General features: G+C 45.5%; 1 protein-coding gene across 1 annotated transcript in view; it reads left to right on the top strand.

Moving 5' to 3' along the window:
* The window catches only part of Ppfibp2 (PPFIB scaffold protein 2), a 148112-nt gene that overhangs the window by 122386 nt on the left and 4547 nt on the right, over positions 1-21179 (top strand). Inside the window, 14 exon segments of the mRNA XM_029479474.2 lie at positions 1391-1458; positions 2162-2219; positions 2989-3030; positions 7282-7423; positions 8354-8386; positions 8755-8881; positions 9437-9565; positions 14744-14894; positions 15143-15254; positions 15468-15556; positions 16052-16174; positions 17377-17502; positions 18606-18794; positions 19877-20053. Of these exon segments, the coding sequence (XP_029335334.1) occupies positions 1391-1458; positions 2162-2219; positions 2989-3030; positions 7282-7423; positions 8354-8386; positions 8755-8881; positions 9437-9565; positions 14744-14894; positions 15143-15254; positions 15468-15556; positions 16052-16174; positions 17377-17502; positions 18606-18794; positions 19877-20053 (1566 nt within the window).

Raw genomic sequence — 21179 nt, 5'->3', positions numbered from 1 at the left:
TAGCAGTGCATTCCTGCCTCACGCATGTGCCTCTGTCAGCCCCTCTAACCAGCACATGGATTTTCTTCTTTTTGCTCTAAAATCTGACTCCACTGTATCATTCTCTGGAATGTGGTTAAACACAGATGAATAAACATGTTCATAGACAGAGGCCTTGAGGAGGTTGGGGCTGCAGCAGGGCCAAAAGATTCATGAGATCTAGAAAGATCAAAGAAAGCAAATCCCCCATCTCATCTTCCTTTCCCTTTGTCTCTAAGAGGGTGCTCCCCCCCACCTCACCCCTCTAGCATCCCCTTTTGTTTGGGCAACAAGTCTCCATAGGACCAAGCATCTCCCCTCCCACTGATGCCAGATGAGGCAGTTCTCTGCTACATATGTAGTGGAGCTACGAATCCACCCATGTGTACTCTTTGGTTGGTGGTTTAGGCCCTGGAAGCTCTGAGAGGTCTGGTTAGTTGATACTTCCTATGGGGTTGCAGTCCCCTGCAGCTCCTTCCATGAAGGACTTAATCTTTAACAAAGGAGCAGATGGCATCCAGTAACATACTTCTCATCCCCTATTACTGACTCAAGGAAAGTCCATTAGATTGCTGGTAGTTATATCTGAGCAGTAGTCAGGACTTGCACAGTTTGTCTAAGTCACTCTGCAGATAGATGGCAGATAGATAACAAAACAGGACTTGAACCCAGGTCTGTTGAACCAGCAAGCTCAGGTTCTTAATACCTGTGCTCCGATGTTAGAGATTTTCCTAGAGCAAACCAGAAAGGCCTGGGGCTTGAGGGAAAAGACAGGGCTCTACTGTGAGTGGAGCAGTGAAGACAACTCTGTCCTGTCTTCCTCATGGTCTCAGACAGGCAGGTGGCATAGCTCCCCTATCCCTGCTTATTAACCTGCCTCCTGGTGTGGGTTTGCTTAATTCCTAATATAGGGTAGGCAGGTAATAGATGGTGTGGGTGCTTGCTGAGTGACGATATCTCTAGGGTCCTCTCAGTGAGTCACAGAATTTGACTCTGACTCACTTATGCCAAAAGGAAGTATTTTGGATAGTGTGGGCTAGTGACCCTCTGAATGAGAGAAGATGAGACAAGCTATGAAAAGGACAGAGGTCATGGCATTCTCCTAGCCTTGGGAGTCTGGTGCTGGCACCTGGACTTATGTCTAAGGTCTAGGGCTCAGGGACAAAGGGCAGTTTGATCCTGGAGGCTTATATGTGCATTGTCTCTCAGAACTTGATGGATTATTTGATGAACATTTCTTGAAAGAACAAAGTGTTTATATGAGTACACACCCCATGGCTGTAGCCAGGGGCAGAAATGTTCTTAGAGGAGTCATCAAGGGGAAAGGCATCAAGGGAAAGCCCTCATGGCTGCTCTTCTGTTTGTGAAACAGATAGCACCACGATGCAGCTCTCCCACTCCAGGACCACCTCCTTTGCCACAGAAATCACTGGAGACCAGGTAGGAGAATTGAACTCTTTCTGGGGCACACAAGGCAGATGGCAACTGGGCAGGTATGGTGTGTATAGCCACAGGGCTCTGGGTACAGTGTTAAGCCAACTTCTCCTGTGTACTGAGGAATTTCCTCTCCCATAGGCTGAGTTACTGACATTGAGGAAAGATCTACCCAGGGAACTTGCTGGCTATAATCCTTCATTTCCTCTGTGGCCACTGGTAGCATTGTCCCCTTTCTGTGCATTTGATATCCTCAGAAGAATAACTACTGTGAAGACACAGGTCCCCTGAGCTGACTGCTCAGGATAGGTAGAGCCAGAATGAAGGGTTGGAGGATCCTAGCCCATGCTTGAAGCTATAGCTGGGTGCGCTTGCCTCTTCCCAAAGAAGGGCCTTGCAGTTTCCTACCCAGATTACTTTCAGGTTTAAAGATTAGGTGGCCTAAGCACTTTGCCTCCACCATGACTCTGTGGACACTGGGTTTCCATAGGAAGACCCAGTGGTCATATCTTGTAAGTACCAGTGTTGGGCCAGGCTTGCCCCAAGGTCTTACCTTATACATGGGTTACCTCCTATAAGGTGATTTCTCTCTGACCTTTACTCCAAGCTGAAGGTAGCCTGTTGGTTAAGCATCTAACATGCCATGTTCATGAATGACACCAAGGAACCCTTTCCATGGTCACTAAGATTCCTTTCTGTGTTTATCCAGGGCTCAGAAGAAACTCTCCTGTAGTCTAGAAGACTTGAGACGTGAATCTGGGGATAAGGTCAGCTCATCAATCAGCTCTGCTAATTACTGAGTTGCTCCTTTAGGCCCAGCACAGTGCTGGGCTGGGCTGGTGGGCACATGCAGGTTTTAGGAAATCATAGGAACAGGAACAGCAAGGTCAGAGCCATATGCCACACAAACCAAGAAGGTCATAGACTGTGGCCTCATCTCCCTAGTGTACCTGGGATCCCTGCAGGGACTCTGAATGAGGTAGTAATGTAGGTAAAGGGGATGATGTCAGGAGTCCAGCCTGGGACAATCTAGAAGACTAGAGAGGCAGCTTAAAACAAAAGTCTGGAAAGATCTGAGGGGGCCTTTGTGGCCCTTGTGTGAGGCTGGGCTTGACCATGTGACTGGACCCAGGGCAGGGTTGGAGGGGACAATGGAAGGCTTTGAGTTTAGCAATGACTAAGCACAGGGTTGCCCTGATGGAGCCTCTGGTGAGCCATGTTTCATATGTTCCCTGACTTCAGTCAGAGTGACATGGTAGAGATCCACAAAAGTTGGGAGTTGACAGGACGCAATGCCCAGACACATGCCTCTTGCTCCATTGGTCAGAGTGTTGGAAACTGCCCAGGATATTGTTCATGGCTAAGAAACAGTGGCCTCTTTCTTACTGTGGGTGGTGATCATCTGACATGAAGGAGTGAGCTAGGCAGAATTCTTACATCTCAGTGCGTCAGAAGGAAGGTGGTTCTGAGCTGCTGATTGTGACTAACACAGCTCTTCTTTTTCCCCATGTTTGAATCCTTCTTGTCACTCCATAGTGTGTCGATGGGAACCAGCTCTCCCCGGTGGGAGAACCCAAGGTACATTCATTTATGTCCGTATCACTTGCCCTTGGTTGTGATGTTTACTAGAGTATTTTAGCAAGGTACAGCGTATTGTAACTTTAAAATATGTTAACTGTAAGAGTTAAGGAATGAGGAAAGGAGAAATGTCATTTTTGTGTGGTCCATAGGCATAATGCACTTTCTCTGCCGTTATCCATGGTGTACCATTTATCATTATCACTCTGCTCCGTAGGGTCAGAAAAACTAATCTCTAACGAAGAAGGCTAGGTTTAGTTCCAGGGTAGAAGGTGTGGTAATTTCTACACAGCAACACTCCTCTTCTGTGCTGAGATGCCACAGTTAAACAGTTAAAAACACAGGTGTGCACTCAGTCTATCTCCAGTGAACAAATCATGTTATAAAAACTCTATTAGAACTCGTTTTCTTGTGGAATCCTGCAATGGCAGCTGATTACAGTCCTAGGCTGGTAATCCAATATTGAGCTCATGGGAAACTGAAGATTTGTATAATTAGTGTCAGCCCCACCCAGCCACCATTGCAAGCTGAATGTACTGTGCATGGCCCCTCTGTCTCCTCTGCCTTCCAAAGGAGACACGGACTTCACCACATGTGGCCTGAGAAGATTGTTTGTATATTCATACCATTATGGCAGAGTAGGGGCATTTCTGTTCTTCTAACTCTGTGGAAGAAAGACCCGATGAGTATTCTCATATCAGGAAAAGGCTTCTCTTTGCTTTTGTGTTTATGGTAGTCTGCTGTGGCTAGCCAGACATTTCTCAGACCATGGGGATCTCTATCTGCTCTTCTATCTGTTGTGTTCTGTGGCCCCCTGGGAAAGCTCTTGGGCCCAGCCATCACTCTTGCAGCCTCAGTGTCTGAGAAGCCATTCACACTTATCTCTAAGTAACATGTAAGTGGCTGCCTACTTCCGTGGGCATGCCCTCCCGTGGGCATGCCGCTGGTCCTTCCATGCTTAGAACACCATGTTGCTTACCGTGGAAGGTGAGTGATGCAGGTCTGCTCATTCTGGGTTGAAATGAGTTCTCCCACACCTTTGATCATAATTACAATGTAGGAAACTTGGTTTAGTGCACCATGACCACCTCTTCCCTCCACACACCCCGCCTCATCCCAGCATATTCCGCAGGTACAGTAGTTTTTCCACAGCGTCTCCTTCCTATGGTGCCTAGGCTTAAACTAAAACTTTTTAATGGCTCGAGTATCCCTTGTGTCAGTCACCCTTGTGTTCTGACTGCTCATCATTGTCCCCTGAGTTCCTCAGACTGTGTACTCCTGACTTGCTCTCCTGTAGAATGAGTCAGTCTCTCCCATTCCCAGCACTTGAGGATCAAGTCCCTCCAGCTCTCTGTGAGTGCTTTCTTCTCAGAGCTGTACATTGTCTTTCCCTGTAAGTGGGTCAGCAGCCTTCTCACTACTCATTTCTTGGTGGATTCTTTCTATTGTTCCTGGAATAGATGGGTGTGGTATTCTAGATTCAGCCTGTGATGCGCTGTTCTGTGTCTAGGGTCTGTTCTTCTTAATTGCTCTCCCCCTTGTGCCTGGTTTGTTATGTTTCCTATGCTTCTGTTTGTCTGCTGAAAGCTATTTGCTGGGTTCTGTGCATATCATTTTTTCAGCTAGCCCAGCTGAGGGATTGTTATTCACCTGTTAGAGATGACCAAACAGAGGGTTTGAGAGGTTACACAGAAATGGCTTTCCCTGAGTCATTCTGGCCCAAACTTTAGCCTCAACAAAAAACTCATAATGAGAGTCCTTCTCTACTTTGTATTTCTTATGGAAAATGGTACTTGGTGTTCCACTCTTTGGTTCTCTAAACTTAAAACAAAACTGAACTATTTTATTGTGTTTGTGTGAGCACATGTGTCAGAGGTCTACTTAAGGAGCTCATTTTTCATCTTATTCCTCACTTAAGTGGGACCTCTGTTGTTGCCTCTGCAGCTGCACTCCTCACTGCAGGCTGGCTGACCTTACTGTAGGCTGACTGATCTCATTGCAGGCTAGTTAACTTCTCACGGGCTAGGTGACCTCACCATAGACTAGCCAACCTTATTATAAGCTAGATAACCTCACTGCAGGCTACCTGACCTCACCATGGACTAGATAACCTCACTGCAGGCTAGCTGACCTCACCACAGGCTAGATAACCTCACTGCAGGCTAGCTGACCTCATTATAGGCTAGTTGAACTCACCATGGGCTAGCTGACCTCACTACGGGCTAGATTACCTCACTGCAGGCTAGCTGACTTCACTGCAGGTTAGTTGGCCTCACTGTGACTAGCTGACGTTACCATGGCCTAGCTGACCTCACTTCAGGCTGGCTGTACTTACTGTAGGCTAGCTGATGTCACTGTGGGCTAGATGACTTTCAAGCTTCTGGGTGATTTTTCTGTCTCTTCCTCATCTCATCATAGGATTGCTGGGATTATAGATTTATACCATCACATCTGGCTTAGTGTCACACCCTTTATCTCAGTTGTAACCACTGCCTGGTTCCTGCCAGTCTTTATGTATGCATTTCTCTGCTTTGTGTAAAGAGTCATTATGTATCAGATGACCTCAATGTATCTTGGCTGATATATCACCTAACTTCCTTGTTTTCTTCTGTCTGATGCTTGCTTTGAAAGGTTACATTCAGATCCAGTACTCTTGTGTTCTCATGTATGTTTGTCACTTGCTGACTCCTTGCCTACCTGAGTACCAGAACTCTGATTCTCCCCTGGGTTGAGGGACTCCGACTGGGTTCAGCCCGTGGCAGTTTTATAGTGGGTTCCAGGAATTGAACTTGGGTCATTAGGCTTGGGTAGCTAGTGCCTTTATCTGCAGAGCCATCTCTCTAGCCCACAAATCTCTTAACTGTTTTGACTACTCTTTTCCCATGGTCTGAATCTGACTGAGTATTAGAATAATCCAAGACGCTTGTTAAAAATACATGAAGTGAGTTCATTTTCAGAGGGGCTGATTCACAGGGCCCAGGAGGAGCCCATGAGATGGTGTTTTCATAGTGCCCTGGGTGAGTGTGAAGCAACTGCCAGTGGATGAGCTAGCACTGGGAAGCTGCTGGGCTGGTTCACATGCCTGATCATGTCTGACCTCTCTGCTCTGTGGGTCATCACAAGCTTGAAGATGTCATGATCTTCATCTCTGGATATTCTGGCATGTCTACTATGTATCAGATTTCTTTAACACTCTCATTTCTCTTCTGATTTCTCATTTCTAAGTTCATATGTGGAGGCTCTTGTCAATGTGTAGTGAGTGAATGAGCTGAATTTCAAACAGCTCCTAGAACATGGAAGCAAACGGAATTTCAGAAATGTACTGCACACTTGACTGTCAGTGAATGAAGCTTCAAAAGGTGTCTTGGTCTTGGCAATCATCCAGCCTCATTCTGACTTTCCAGTTTTAAATTGGTTCTGCCTCTCATATTACTCTTCTGGTTCCAATCAAGTGATCCATGGTTGAGTCTCTTGCTGATGTCTTACTTTCTTTTTATGCTCACACTTGAAATGTGTTCTATATATTTTTCTCAGGTTTGTGGTGTTAGTGATCTTTATATACTTCTTAGCAAAATTCTTGTTAGTCTTTCTCCTTAAAAACAGATGGCTTTATTGGGATTTCTTTTCAGCTAGGATCTAGCCATGGTGCTTGTTGCATCTAAGTGGTACCTTAAAGAGGATAGTTCCTATAGACTCTAATATAGACTCTAAGTTCCTATACACTCTAATATCACTGTGTAGCATGGCTGTGCTCATGGCTAAACCCTTGCAGAGATCTGCCTTGGTCTGGTCTGAGTAAGGGTCTTACTTAGCAAAAAGCCTCTTTTGTGACCACAGGAAAGCACATATGGGGAGGTCAGAGAAACTTGGACCATACTCCTCTTGCTTTCCTCTCCCTTGGAATCAACCAAAATGCTAGCCAGGAAACTGTGGCTTGTGTTTTTGAAGAGCCTGGGGAGAATTTACGACCGTGAACTCACTGAACCTCTAACTAACATGGAACAAAGGGCATAGGGCTCCTTTTTAGGGAATAGTTATAGCCATCTCTGGATTTGGGCTTGATGCCGTCTCTGTGTCACTGTGTAGATAATTCTTTACCTTTCTCCTAGACCAGTAGAAAGGATCATTGAGTTAACCTCAGTGAAAAGTGCCTCTTGAAGAAAGGGTTTATGCACACAACAATTTCCTAAGTTGTTCAAGCTAAAGTCTGAGTGCTAATTTGTCATTTCTCCCTCTCTTACTTTCCAATAGGACAGCTCTTTCCTAGCAGAGCAGAAATACCCCACATTACCTGGGAAGCTTTCAGGAGCCACACCCAATGGAGAAGCTGCCAAATCTCCTCCCACTGCCTCCCTCCAGCCTGACTCTTCAGGGAGCAGCCAGCCAAAGCTGAGTGAGTGTCGAGCCCCTGGGTTGGTGGCCTCAGGAACAGTGTCCTTAACATTCACAGTCACTGTAGCTCTAACTGCAACCCACAATTAAGAATAGTGGGAATTGTTTCTTGGCAAGTTGTGTCCCAGAGTGGCCCTGCGTTTAAAGATTCCCTGTCTGGATAATCTGCTTCCCAAGTTATTGTACCTCCATTCTCCCCTTTCTCCAGTCCTCCTCCAACCCCTGCTTGTCCTCTCCGCCTCCCTGCCCCCACCCCAGACACCTACATTTACTCTTCATGTCCTACCTCCTTCTCTGACATCCTGGTCTTCTCTCTTCTGCATCTGCCTTTGATGCAGCCCCTGTTACCACTAAGCTGATAGTATACACACTCCAAAGTTGAGAGTATTTTCCTAGGCAAATGTGGTCAGCAGCAGACAATTTGATGTGGTCCAGGAGTTCCTGCTTTGGTGAACCAGCCCGAATTCCTCTACCTGGCTGTTTGCTGGGCCATGCTTTATTCTTGAAACTCATTGCTGCCCTGGGCTTTTATAACTCTAGATAAACCCTTAATTAACTGTGTTCAGTTATACTCAGACAGCTTTGGGTCATTGTAGTATGAATCCTGGTACCTGCACAGGGACTGCCTATGATTTAGAGTGCTCCCCACTCCCATTGCTGATCCTCCTTCTCTGTCTGTGGATACCTCAGCTTGTGAGAAAGTGGCACCAGGATCCTTTGTCCTGATGCCTCCTCTCACCATGATGACCCTGTGGGCCAAGCTTGGTCACCCTTTAACTTGTCCTCCGTGGGATTGTTTTCCTTTCTGTTTGAGTTTTTCTCATTTGCTAGATGATACTCTTTTTATTTCTTTGCTTCCCCGTTACTGTTGGGCTGGACTTTGGCCACTCTTGCTTCTTCATGTGGCTTCTCTGCTTCTGGGTTGCTGAAGATCGCGGCTGGAGTGTCAGTGCTCCCGTATTAGGTACTGTGACTGTTCAGGTGAGGTAGAATGTGAGAATACCTTTGGTTTCCATTTCTCATGCCCTGCCCACATTCCAGAATCTCCCTCTGACTAAATAGCAAGCTCTTTATTGGAATAGTCTACAATTACTTGAACCCCGAAGTCTTAGATTTAGAAGACATTAAATCCTCCAAATTCTAAACACTGGCCTCACTCGTGTTTAGTGAGAGTCCTTGGAAGTGTTCTCAAACTCTTTTGGCTCAATGCTAACGGCAACATTGGGAAGAATGTTCTGGACTCCCGTAGAAGGATAGCTCTGGTGTAGGGGTGGGGTTCCGAAGGTTCCCCCTCCCATTCATTCACATACCTTTTCATTCTGTCCACCTTAGGAGACACAGAAGGAGGTTGGGAAGATATAGTCTCATCTGCTTCGTCTGGTACTGAGTCAAGCCCTCAGTCTCCCGTGACACCAGATGGCAAACGGAGCCCCAAAGGCATTAAGAAATTCTGGGGAAAGTAAGTTGGTGGAAATGGTTGTAACTCTGTGTTTAGACCAGGGGGAGGCTGTCTGAGTCCCTGCTTTATCCCACATTTGCATAGCTGCGAAAGTGGAATAGTCTCATTCACAGAGAAGACTGTGAGTTATTATTTTTCAGGACTCAGAAGAAGTGTGACAGGCACTCATCAAATACTGTGTGTCTCTCATCCTAGGCATCCCTCTGTCCCATGTCCATGCTCCCATGAAGAGGCACAGATGAGAGTGTGTTCTTTTTTCTGCGTCTCATAAAATATTTTAAAGAGCAAAAGCCAAGTACTTGCTAGTCCACCTGATTAATTCTGAACAGAGGCAGAAACTGGAGTCTCCTCAAAGGCATCAGCCCTCACTTTGATCCTGTGAGGAGTGGCTCCGATCCCAGGGGTAGGCTTAGCATTGAATCTCGAGTCTGTTGGAAGCACTGTCATAGGTCATTTTCCCTGGCTTCAGGATAGTGACTGGGAAGGGTAGTGCCCAGAGCCCTGAGCCTGGCATATCTAGCCCCTCACAGTCTCTGTGGATTCCTTTCCATGCAGGATCCGAAGAACTCAGTCTGGAAACTTCAATACTGATGCACCGGGTATGGCAGAGTTTCGACGAGGTGGGCTCCGAGCGACTGCGGGACCAAGGCTTTCTAGGACCAGGGACACCAAGGGACAGAAATGGTAAGGACCTATCCAGGCCATCTGAGAAGAGCTTTTCGAAATCCTGGCCACAGTGCAGTGTGAGCAGGGGCTGGATGCCCCACAGCCTCAGAGGCTAAAGGCAGGAGTCTATCATACATACTTGTCTGTTTGCCATGAGTAGCTATGCCCACACTCATGGGTGAGGTAAAAGCATAAGACTCCCTGCAGCCAGGCATGGTTGACGTAGGAAGGCTATATTAGTTACTTTTCTAGTTTTTGCAAACAAACAGCAAAACACCAAACCTGACAAAAGCAACTTGAGGAAAAAAAAAAGAGATTATTCTCGCTGTCAGCCCATCACAATGGGGAAGGCATGATGGCAGCGTAAGGTGGCTATGCACATCTTCAGTCAGGAAGCAGCAAGAGATGAGATAAATGCTGGTGCTCAGCTCCCTCCCTCCTTTTTATCCAGTCAGGGTCCCCAGCTGATGGGACGATGCTGCCTAAAGTTAGGGTACAATTCCTCATATTTGCGCTGTAGCAAATAGACATAAAAGGTGCACTGAAGGGGACTGCTAAGGTGTGAGTGGCATGGATATCAGAGCACTGAGTTTCACCTGACTGTCCTATCATGCTTTAATAAAAATAGAAAAAACAGCAAGTCCTTTTGGAGGTGTCCCTAATGGATGCCCTCCCATGGCTCTTCTTACCACCACCACCCCACCCCGCTCTTTTCCCTGTTCTGAGAAACTGTCTCCCATAAACCTGCTCTTGTGGATCCTTGCTCGTGTGTGGTGAGACCCCTTTCCATATTAGCAGCCCCTGTGGCATGGTACCTCCAGCCCAGTTTCTGGAAGCCCAGTGTGCAGAGCCAGCTTTGGTTGGAATGTGCTACTTAAAACGTTAACCAAAGAGAAATGCTTTTGGGTGTTTGCCCTTATGCTCACAATGCAAATACTAGTTCTCAGACGAGACACAGTTTTCCACCGAGAGCATTTCCTGAACTGTGCTCTGTCACAGACTTGCTGTGCACTTTTCTCTCCCATGCCCCGAGGAAGGGATCTTTAACTTACTGCCACCCCCAGATTTTAAGACTTTTGTCAGATCCTCCTAGTTTGAGACAGGATCTTCCCATACTTAACCTCTGCACTGTTGGAGATCCTCATACCTGTATTATATTATAATCCATGATGAAAGGAGGAGGGTGGGGTTGATCCTTCTAATCTTGGATGTATATCCTCAGTAAATACAAGCTTTGGGGTGGTGGGTAGGGAATCTAAGGGCACAACTAAAAAGGTGTCCATCAACTTGGAGTGAAAGAAATACCTGTATATCCCATAATTAGATACTGTTATTTACCCAGCAGTTTTCTAATTTAGACATTTTGTTTCTGGGTTCTCAGAGATGAGAATGTGAAGGTACTGTAAACTCCAGTGACTGGTCTTTGGTCCTTATTACATGTTGGAGCATCTTCTGGGTATATGCCCAGGAGTGGTATTGCTGGATTCTCTGGCAGTACTATGTCCAATTTTCTGAGGAACTGCCAAACTGATTTCCAGAGTGGTTGTACCAGCTTGCAATTCCACCAGAAATGGAGGAGTGTTCCTCTTTCTCCACATCCTCACCAGCATCTGCTGTCACCTGAATTTTTGATCTTAGCCAATCTGACTGGTGTGAGGTGGAATCTCAGGGTTGTTTTGATATGTATTTCCCTGATGATTAAGGATGTTAAACATTTTTTCAGGTGCTTCTCAGCCATTCAGTATTCCCCAGTTGAGAATTCTTTGTTTAGCTCTGTACCTTATTTTTTTAATAAGGTTGTTTGGTTTTCTGGAGTCCAACTTCTTGAGTTCTTTGTATATATTGGATATTAGCCCTCTATTGGATTTAGGATTAGTAAAGATCTTTTCCCAATCTGTTTGTTGCCTTTTTGTCTTTTTGACAGTGTCCTTTGTTTTACAGAAGCTTTGCAATTTTATGAGGCCCCATTTGTTAATTCTTGATTTTACAGTATAAGCCATTGCTGTTCTATTCAGGAATTTTCCCCCTATGCCCATATGTTCGAGGCTCTTCCCCACTTTCTCCTCTATAAGTTTCAGTGTCTATGGTTTTAGGTGGAGGTTCTTGATCCACTTAGACTTGAGCATTGTACAAGGAGATAGGAATGGATCAATTCACCTTCTTCTACATGATAACTGCCAGTTGAGCCAGCACCATTTGTTGAAACTGCTGTCTTTTTTCCACTGGATGTTTTAGGTCCTTTGTCAAAGATCAAGTGACCACAGGTGTGTGGGTTCATTTCTGGGCTTTCAATTCTATTTCATTGATCTACCTGTCTGTCACTCTACCAGTACCATGCAGTTTTTAATCACAATTGCTCTGTAGTACAGCTTGAGGCTCTGCAAGTGCCTGACAAATACAGAAGTGAATGTTCACAGCCATCTATTGGACGGAGCACAGGTTCCCCAATGAAGGAGCTAGAGAAAGTACCCAAGGAGCTGTAGGGGTTTGCAACTCCATAGGATGAACAACAATATGAACTAACCAGTATTTCTAGAGCTCCCTGGGACTAAACCACTAACCAAAGAAAACACATGGTGGGACTCATGACTCTAGCTGCATATGTAGCAGAGGTTGGCCTAGTCGGTCATCAGTGGAAGGAAAGGCACTTGGTCCTGTGAAGGTTCTAAGCCCCAGTATAGGGGAATGCCAGGGCCAGGAAACAGGAGTGGGTGGGTTGGTGAGCAGGGGGATGGAGGGAAGGGATAGGGGGATTTTTGCAGGGGAAACTAGGGAAAGGGGATAATATTTGAAATGTAAATAAAATATCTAATAAAAAATAAAATAAGAAAAGAAAAAAAAAAAAGAGGTGGATTAGCCACCACACCGGAGAACCTGATCTGTAGTGTCGTCACTCATATGTTACTTAATAGAAATTTTCTGAAATGGCACCAATGATTCTGAGAACACATATGACAGTGCCAGTAGTAAATTTTGGAGCTGATGCTGTTTTATTAGTCTTATAATAAAAAATGAGGCCTGGCAATGTAGCTCTGCTGTAGAGTACTTGCTCAGCATGCATAAAGCCCTGAGGTCCATCCCCAACACTGACAAAGTGACTGTGGTGGTACACATCTGTAAGCCCAGCATGCCTGAGTTGAAGAGGCAGAAGGTTCAGAAGTTCAAGGTCACCCTTAGCTACCTATTGAGTCTGAAGCTGCTTTAGGCCCTGTCTCAAAAATAAACTAAAAATACATAAGTATTATCATTCACTCTAGAAACTAGACTTAGTAAAGTTCTTTTCTCATAGAAAGTATTACAGAGCTATGGTCAGAGCACAGACCTAAAATGTGAGGGCAAAAACTGCTACAGAGCTATATCTAGGAGCTGAGATTAAAAAACAAAAACAAAAAAAAACCAAAAAAAAAACCTTTGAATTTTGTGCAGGGGTTTCATGTTAAATTGGTAATTTTTACAGTGTTTTATCATTCCAAATATTTTCCAATTCTATATTGAAATTTTATATTTTCTATACAGAGGGTGCGCCAACTTGTATAAATTCTAGTCTTATAAAACCCAAGTCTGCACCTTTTAGAGCCCTGCTGAAACTCATACTCTAGGCGAGGAGTATTCAGTAACTCTCCCAGTATTATGCTGGCTTCTTTCTGGATCAGATTTCCCTGTTTAGCCAGGTAGTCAGTGAGTTCTTAAAAAATCATTTCTGCATGTTAAGAGTTCAGCTGTTTGGGGTGCAGAAGGCCGAGGATTTCTGGCTAGACAATGTAGGTAGTCTACAGTGGTTACACAAACTGTACCGAATCTGCATGGTCTTTTCCCTTGTCACTCCCTAACAATAAAATGTAACATCCACATGTGCTGTTTCTGTTGTGTTAGGTGTGGTAAGTAATCTGGGAGTGTTTGGGAGGATGTGTGTAGGTTCTACGTAAACACTAGATTTTATAGCTGCGACTGGAACGTCCTCCTGGAATCCATCCTCCATGAGTACCAGGGGTACTTTGCTAGAGGGGAATATCTCTGACTAGCTTGTCACTTAAAACTGAATATAAAGTTGTTTTGTCCACCTTCCCCCCCCCCACCCCCCATGACTCGGGAATTTCAAATGTACCATTACATTCACACTTCAAATGAAAAATTTATGTCCTTAAGAATGGATGGCTTTTCATACCTGGTGTCCTGCCTAGGAACATGACCTAGCTCTTCATTTATTCATGTCTTCTTTTGTATGTGCTCAGTTGAGTGCTGCAGCTACATCAAGTCACCCTTGGTGCACTTCCACCTGCCCTCGTACATGGCCAGAGAATGCCTGTGTGCCTTGCTAAGGCAGCTCCTAGACAGGTTATAATTATAGTTGGTTTGGTAGGGATGTTTTTTTTATTGTTTTAATAAAAACCACTGATCTGCATGTGTAGAAGATTGACATTTGCATGTAATGTTCATTCCATATGTATAAACATATGCATTTGTTTACTTATGTATACATTCATTCTCCCTCTTCCAGTAATTTCCATTCTTGTACGGTTTCTAGGTAGGAGTTCATGTCATCTGAAAATAATTGGATTCTTTATTTCTACTTTTAAAAAGCTGTACTATTTTATCTATCCATACTTGGGTAGATCATTCTACCAGGCTTAATAATAATAAGCACTGATAGTGTCTCACTCACACACACACACACACACACACACACACACACACACGGCATGGACATACACCTTTCTGCTGATTACAATGGAAGTGCCCCTAGTATTTCATTAATAAATAAAGTATTTGTTATAAATTAGAAGAGCTTTGGCTGCTATCTTTCCTCTTTTTCTATTAGAGAATGGACTGTCTTCCTGTTAGAGAATGGACTGACTATCTTTTCCTAGTTTCCCAAGCATTTCCCAAAGATTGCTGAGTCTTATGGCCAAAATGGCTTGATAATCGGTGTTCATACTGTGTTTCTAGACCTATGTGCACTAAATAGTCCCCTGAGGATCATGGAGGCTGCCCTATGCTCAGAAAAGCTGCAGCTGAAACATAAAACCTGCTATTAAGGTTGCTTTAGAGCCTCACAGACATCAGTGGGTTGTACTACAATGCCATTCACCTTGTTGGTTCTTTTAAAAGAATATATATTTTTTTTTAACTGAGACTTTGTGCTATGCAAAGTCCTGGGTACCTTATAACAGAAGTATGCTCTTCCTTTGTTTCCAGTGATGCCAATGCCCCCTTTGCCCAGTGGAGCACAGAACGTGTATGTACATGGATGGAGGATTTCGGCCTGGGTCAGTATGTGATCTTTGCCAGACAGTGGGTGACATCTGGACATACACTATTGACAGCTACCCCTCAGGACATGGAAAAGGTAAGGGCTGAGTATGAGGAGCAGATGCCCCTGTTTTTCTCCCAGAACAGAGCTTGGGGACTAGTGTATGGGTAGGTGGTGGCCTCCGTCTATCCCGTGAGAGATATTCTCCCATGGAGAATGCACAGGGAAGTCTGATTGCCTTTTGCTGCAGGCTAACATCCCAGTGCTCTGTGCATCTACCCCAGGCTCTACCACCACCCTCAAGAGCATCTCTATCCTGACATGGCATCCTCTTTTGCTTTCAGGAGCTAGGGATTAAACACCCCCTCCATAGGAAGAAGCTGGTTTTAGCAGTGAAAGCTATCAACACCAAGCAAGAAGAAAAGTCTGCGCTACTGGACCACATTTGGGTGACACGTAAGGAGAGGCATAAATATTTATTGTTCTGAAGGGCAAAAGAATTTCCTATTGAATGTGTGCCTCAAAGGCAGCAGCTTACTTGTGAAAGACAGATGGATTCCTAGTGCTTTGGGGGAAGGAAATCAAAAGCCTCAAAATGACCATTTTTGCCTTTCCCTCTTGGTACCCATATCATTTTTCTTATGAATGCTAATGCATCTGTTTTTGTAGGGTGGCTTGATGATATTGGCTTACCCCAATACAAAGACCAGTTTCATGAATCAAGAGTTGATGGGCGAATGCTGCAATACCTAACTGTGGTAAGGATTTTTTTCCTTAGTATTTTCCAGAGAGCACTCAGCCCAGGTTTCCCCATACTCATCATTTTAAATGTGATCTCCTCCTTTCTTTGCAGTTTTTTTTTTGTAAAGATTCATTTATTCATGTATTTTATGTATATGAGTGCTCTGTCTTCCTGCACACCAGAAGAAATTAGATCCAATTACAGATGGTTGGGAGCCCCCATGTGGTTGCTGGGATTAAATTCAGAACCACTAGAAGAGCAGCTAATTGCTCTTAACCACTGAGCCATCTCTCCAATCGCACCTTTCCTTATATTGTTAAGGCTCTGAAATAGTACTGTTATCACCCAAGGCACATCAGGTGCCAACGTACAAACCATGGTGGTAAACAAAACTGACTGTGAGAACCTTTCTGAGATGTGGAAGGCACGTCTCTGTTTGGTCAGGAAAGAACAGCTGAGGTCTTTTGTTACCTTAGAAACTGACTTGTCAGCCAGAACATTTCTTTTCCAGAATGATCTACTCTTCTTAAAAGTCACCAGCCAACTACATCATCTCAGCATCAAATGTGCTATTCACGTGCTACATGTCAACAAGTTCAACCCCAACTGCCTGCACAGGAGGCCTGCTGATGAGGTGGGGGAGTGTTCTAGCTGTCCAGATGGCCCTGAGTCAGGATACCTGGGATAGCATGAGAAAATGTGGATGCTTTCATCACAAAATAGATCATGATACTTAAGATTATGGTACCTGTAACTCTGTTGCTTCTGATGGTGGTTTTCTAAGTCATCATAATGATCTAAGGATTTGATGCAGCATAAAAGAGAAAGGGAAAGAAAGTATGGAAACATGGGTGTCAAAGTAGGCAGAGGAGGCAGGGTCCAGGGGTGAGAGGGGACAAGAGTTCCAAAAGACTGGACAGCTCAGAGTGGGTTACTCTTCTTGCTGGTATAAAATTAACTAGCCTTCAGCCTAGATGACATAGGACCTTACTAGAGGGGAACTAGTGTAGACAAATGCAAGGGACCACATGGCTGATATACATAATACCATTCTATAAACTTTAGGACTTCCTGGTATGCCCCAAACTGAGAGCCTATGGATCATGTCCAACCTCCTTTGTTGCGGAGAACTGGTCTACCTCTGGTTCTTTAACGGTTTTAAATACATGCCTTTGCCATCTAGTCTTCATTTCCTTGCTATTCAACAAATATATCTTGCATGTTTCCTGTGTGAGTGCTGAACATTTTGAAGCCTACAAGGCTGTGTGAAAGTATATAGACATTACTATATTTTTTATAAATATTTACTTTTTATTTGTGTGTATATTTGTCACACATGTATGAGTGCCTGCAGCGGTCCGAAAAGTTCATCAGATCTCTTGGGTCTGGTTGTGAGCTACGTGGCATGGGTGCTAGGAACTGAACCTGGGTCCTCTAGCATGGCAGTGAGCATTATACTGCTGAGCCATCTTCAAAATGTCTTAGTGTGGGTTCCCTTAAACATTTGCCCATGCCAAAGAGTATTTTTACCTAGAAAACACCTGGCTCATAAATGAATCTTTAAATAAATTCTGTTGGATTATTGAATAAAAACCTGTATGTCTATTGGCCATGCCAAAATTTAGGATGGTAAATTCAGATAGTTACGCATAGATGTTTCAGCAGAATTCAGTAAGATACTGATTTTTCAGGACTGGGCATACTCTTAGGTAAGTGGCCCATATAGCTTTGGTAGTAAGGCCTGAGAGTCTGTTGTTCTGGTGGAGCAACTGAGGCAAGACTCCTCAGAGATGCTGATTCCACAGAGACTAACGTTTTGACTCTCCCCCATCACAGAGTAACCTTTCCCCTTCCGAAGTTGTGCAGTGGTCCAACCACAGGGTAATGGAGTGGCTGCGATCCGTGGACCTGGCAGAGTATGCACCCAACCTTCGAGGGAGTGGCGTCCATGGCGGCCTCATTGTGAGTGACTCTCTGGGCTAGCTCACATGCCTTAGCCCAGACTGGGGTATTCCCAAAACACCTTTCTCTCCTAGTATTGTTCGTGTTGCTATAATTTAAAAAACAAAACCAAACCAAACCAAACCAAAAACACTGAAAAAACCTAAACATAAGGGAGAAGAAAGGGTTTTAGCTCAGTTACAGGCTTCAGTCCATTGCTACAGGATAGTCAGGGCAGGAGCTTGAGGTGGCTGCTCTCATGACATCTGCAGTTGAGAGGAGATGATGAATTCATGCATACTGCTCAGTTCTTCTTAACTCTTACACCATCCAAAAGCCATCCCATGAAGTGGTGCCAGCCATATTTTAGGACAGCCTACCTCAGTTAACCCTATTAAGAAAAGTCCCTCACACTAATGCCTGCAGGCCACCCTCATCTAGGCAGCACAGCCCCTCCCTGAGCCTCTTCCCAGATGATTCTACTGGACTTGATGATCAAAGCTAAGTCTCATACTTTGTAAGGGCCAGGCATTCTAGTGGGAAAAAAATGAGGTGCTTCATTTGACCCATTTTACAGAACTGGAAATTTCTGAGGTCTCTGGCTGAGCATTCCTGTGCCTTAGAGAAAGAGCTTGGGTGACTTCTGTGAGATTTCCTCAGCTGCAGTCCAGAGGATTCCAGTCAGCTGGCTGCTTGCATGAGATCAACTCTGAACAAGGCAGTTCCACCTGTTCCCAGAGGAACACGGGGGCTGGGGAAGTGGGAGAGGTCAGCAAAGGCAATTTCCTGATTGCTATGATATGATCTTTATCACCACTTAGCTCTGTCAAGTGTCAAAGCCAGAAGGGAAGTGTGGAGGTGGTGGCCTAGGATGCCACCAGAGAAGACTCTGGTTCTCTGGTAGCCTGTGAACACGAGGTCAACAAACATGCTAGGTCAACAAACAAAGCTAAGCCATATGCTGGGGAGACGGCTTAGGTAGGACATAGAACACAGGCTCTGTTCTGGTGGCACCCAATACCCAGAGGAACAAGTTTTTACCTCTCCCTCACCCGCTGCCCCTGCCGCTCCCCAGTGCCCTCTACAGTAACCACTGGCTAGGTTTGTCTGTGTTTTCTTCTTAGATCCTGGAGCCTCGCTTTACTGGGGACACCCTGGCTATGCTTCTTAACATCCCCCCACAGAAGACGCTCCTCAGGCGCCATCTGACCACCAAGTTCAACGCCCTGATTGGTCCTGAGGCTGAACAGGAAAAGCGAGACAAAATGGCCTCACCTGCTTACACACCTCTGACCACCACCGCCAAAGTTCGGGTGAGTTGTCAGAGTCCGTGCGTGGGTCCCAGCAGCCTGTCTTCTGGTCTTTATGCTAAACATCTGTTAGTTCAGTGCCTGGGCCAAACCAAGAAGTGCAGCTCTACATGAGGGCCATGCTTGGCTTATGCTCCTGAGGCCTGTTCATCTTTATTAGATCCATTCCCTACTTGGCCTAAGCCCAGGAAAACAGCCCAGGTGTCTGTACACTGTAAACGTGCACAGGAAGTAGCTCTTCTTGGGAAGCTGTTCTCTATTCCAGCTCTGCCAAGCAGATGGGATCTGGGTTCCTTCAGTCAGGCCCATCTGTGCGCCATAATGCCTTGGGGTCTTGGTCACAGCCATCTTGCTAGCACTAAGAGTGCTCTCATAGCAACGTATCCTGCTTGTGTTCTGTGATAGAGAACACATGCCGGATAAGCTGCACACAGCTGACCCTAGCATCATCCAAGCACCTCTCATTCTCTGGCCTCTCTGAATCCTACAAAGTCTAGCCCAAGCCACACCATCCTCAGTCTGAATCTATCCTCAGGCCACAGGTAACCTCCAGGAGCTAAGCTGAACTCTCCCCAAGCAATCATTGGGTCCAGCTATACCCCCTGCTTACATCCCCTTTCCTAAGGATGCAGGACAGGTTCTATGTCTTGGGGAGTCCAGCAGAGCAGCATGAGTGAAGCTCAGGCAAAGAAGAAGGCCAGCTCAGGTCCTTCCAGGGTCTGGATATCCTTATGGCTCTGGGCACCCCTCACTTATGTGCCAACAGCTGTGGTGAGACAGGCCCCCTATGCTTGACTTCAAGAGCAGACAGTAGCATTCCAGGGCACCCCTCAGTCTACCTTAGGAAATAGGACGTTTCTTGGGGGTGGGGGGGAGTGGGGCTGAGTTTTAGGCACAGCCTCAGAGGAACAGCTCTGTGTTCAAGGTTATTCATCTGCCGGCCTTGCTTCAGCATAGAACTGGGAGTCCTGCTTCCCACACCACTTTGATTTCTTTCCTCCTGAGCTAGCTCCCAAATACACTGTAAGTCACATCTGCACACTGACCCTGGACTCCTTCTCATCATCTTGCATTTGCTGTTTCAGCCTAAGAAACTTGGATTTTCACATTTTGGAAACATGAGAAAAAAGAAGTTTGATGAATCTACAGATTACATTTGCCCCATGGAGCCTGGAGATTCTGTCAGTGACAGCCACAGGGTCTACGGAGTCTACCGGGGCCTCAGTCCCCTTGATAACCATGAACTAGATGGTTTGGACCAGGTGGGACAGATAAGCTGACGCCCCTGTTATCTGCCTTCTCTGTGCACGGAGAGCTCACAGTAACACTGTGTGTCACCACATAACTGCACTTCACCCTCGTCCTTTTGCATGATCTACAGAAAACAATTGTGTCTTTGGGCTGGTCTCACTACACACCTTAAGGATGGTCAGGATATGCAGTTATACAGCCACAAACGGGACAGACTTTGGGGAACTATAGCCAAATGTGGACTCTGGGAAAATACCTGGAAACATTTGTAGATGTTTAGTAATTCATAGTATCCATGTTTCAGCTCGAAACACATGAGCAGAGGGCAGGCCCTGGGCAATCGCAAAAGGTTCAGTTCTCAGACACTGCCCCTATTCTTCAGTCGAGGGAAGAATTCAAGTGCCTTAGGCTTGTGAGCCACAAAGTCATGGCTGAGATCAAAGTGCCAACAGCGGATGTTTAGACCATAGTGACAATGTAATTTGATTGTACCTTACTATAGAGTGGCCACTTGTTTCTGATAATAAAAACAGTATTTATGTAGAAAGTGTGAAACATTTTTAATTTTGTTGGGGACTGGAGGGAGGGTGATATCCACTTGTCTGCTTAAGGGCCTATAATCTAGGATTCAGTCAAGGAGATGGAACATCTGTCAGAGGATGCCGGTGGCCCTATTGCCCTTGGGCCTCATCTCCCTCTGTGAAGCATAGAAGCAGCCAGGGTGTCACGCACACCCTGGCTAGAGGTTACATCTGTCACACAGACCCTATTTAGTTTTCCATTTCAGCAGCATGAGCCTTAGAGTGAAGGGTGGGGCAATGAACAGGCAGCCTTTCTGGCAAGCCTCTGCTTTTCACATCTTGCCCACTTCTGTTTCCTGGAAGAGTAGAAACAGAGCTGGTCTCTTGCTTTAGACACAGACTAGCTGGTAATGGTCTCACCAGATGGCCTGTGTCTGGCCAGACACTGACCAGGAAGAGATGTGTACTCTGCCAGTCCGAGCTTCTGCTCAGGAAATTCCAGCTTGGGACTGGCCAACATTTGACTCCTGGGTCCAGCGGGCTTCAATAACAGCAGTGCTTTATCCATCTGGTATGGAGGGCAGGAGTGATGGCCCCATTATGACATTCTGATTTG

This window comes from Mus caroli, unplaced genomic scaffold (genome assembly GCF_978045245.1).
Source record: "Mus caroli unplaced genomic scaffold, Mus_caroli_1 scaffold_8, whole genome shotgun sequence".
Lineage (NCBI taxonomy): Eukaryota > Metazoa > Chordata > Mammalia > Rodentia > Muridae > Mus > Mus caroli.
Note: the sequence above shows the minus strand (reverse complement) of the source record. Positions and strands in the feature narration are given on the sequence as shown.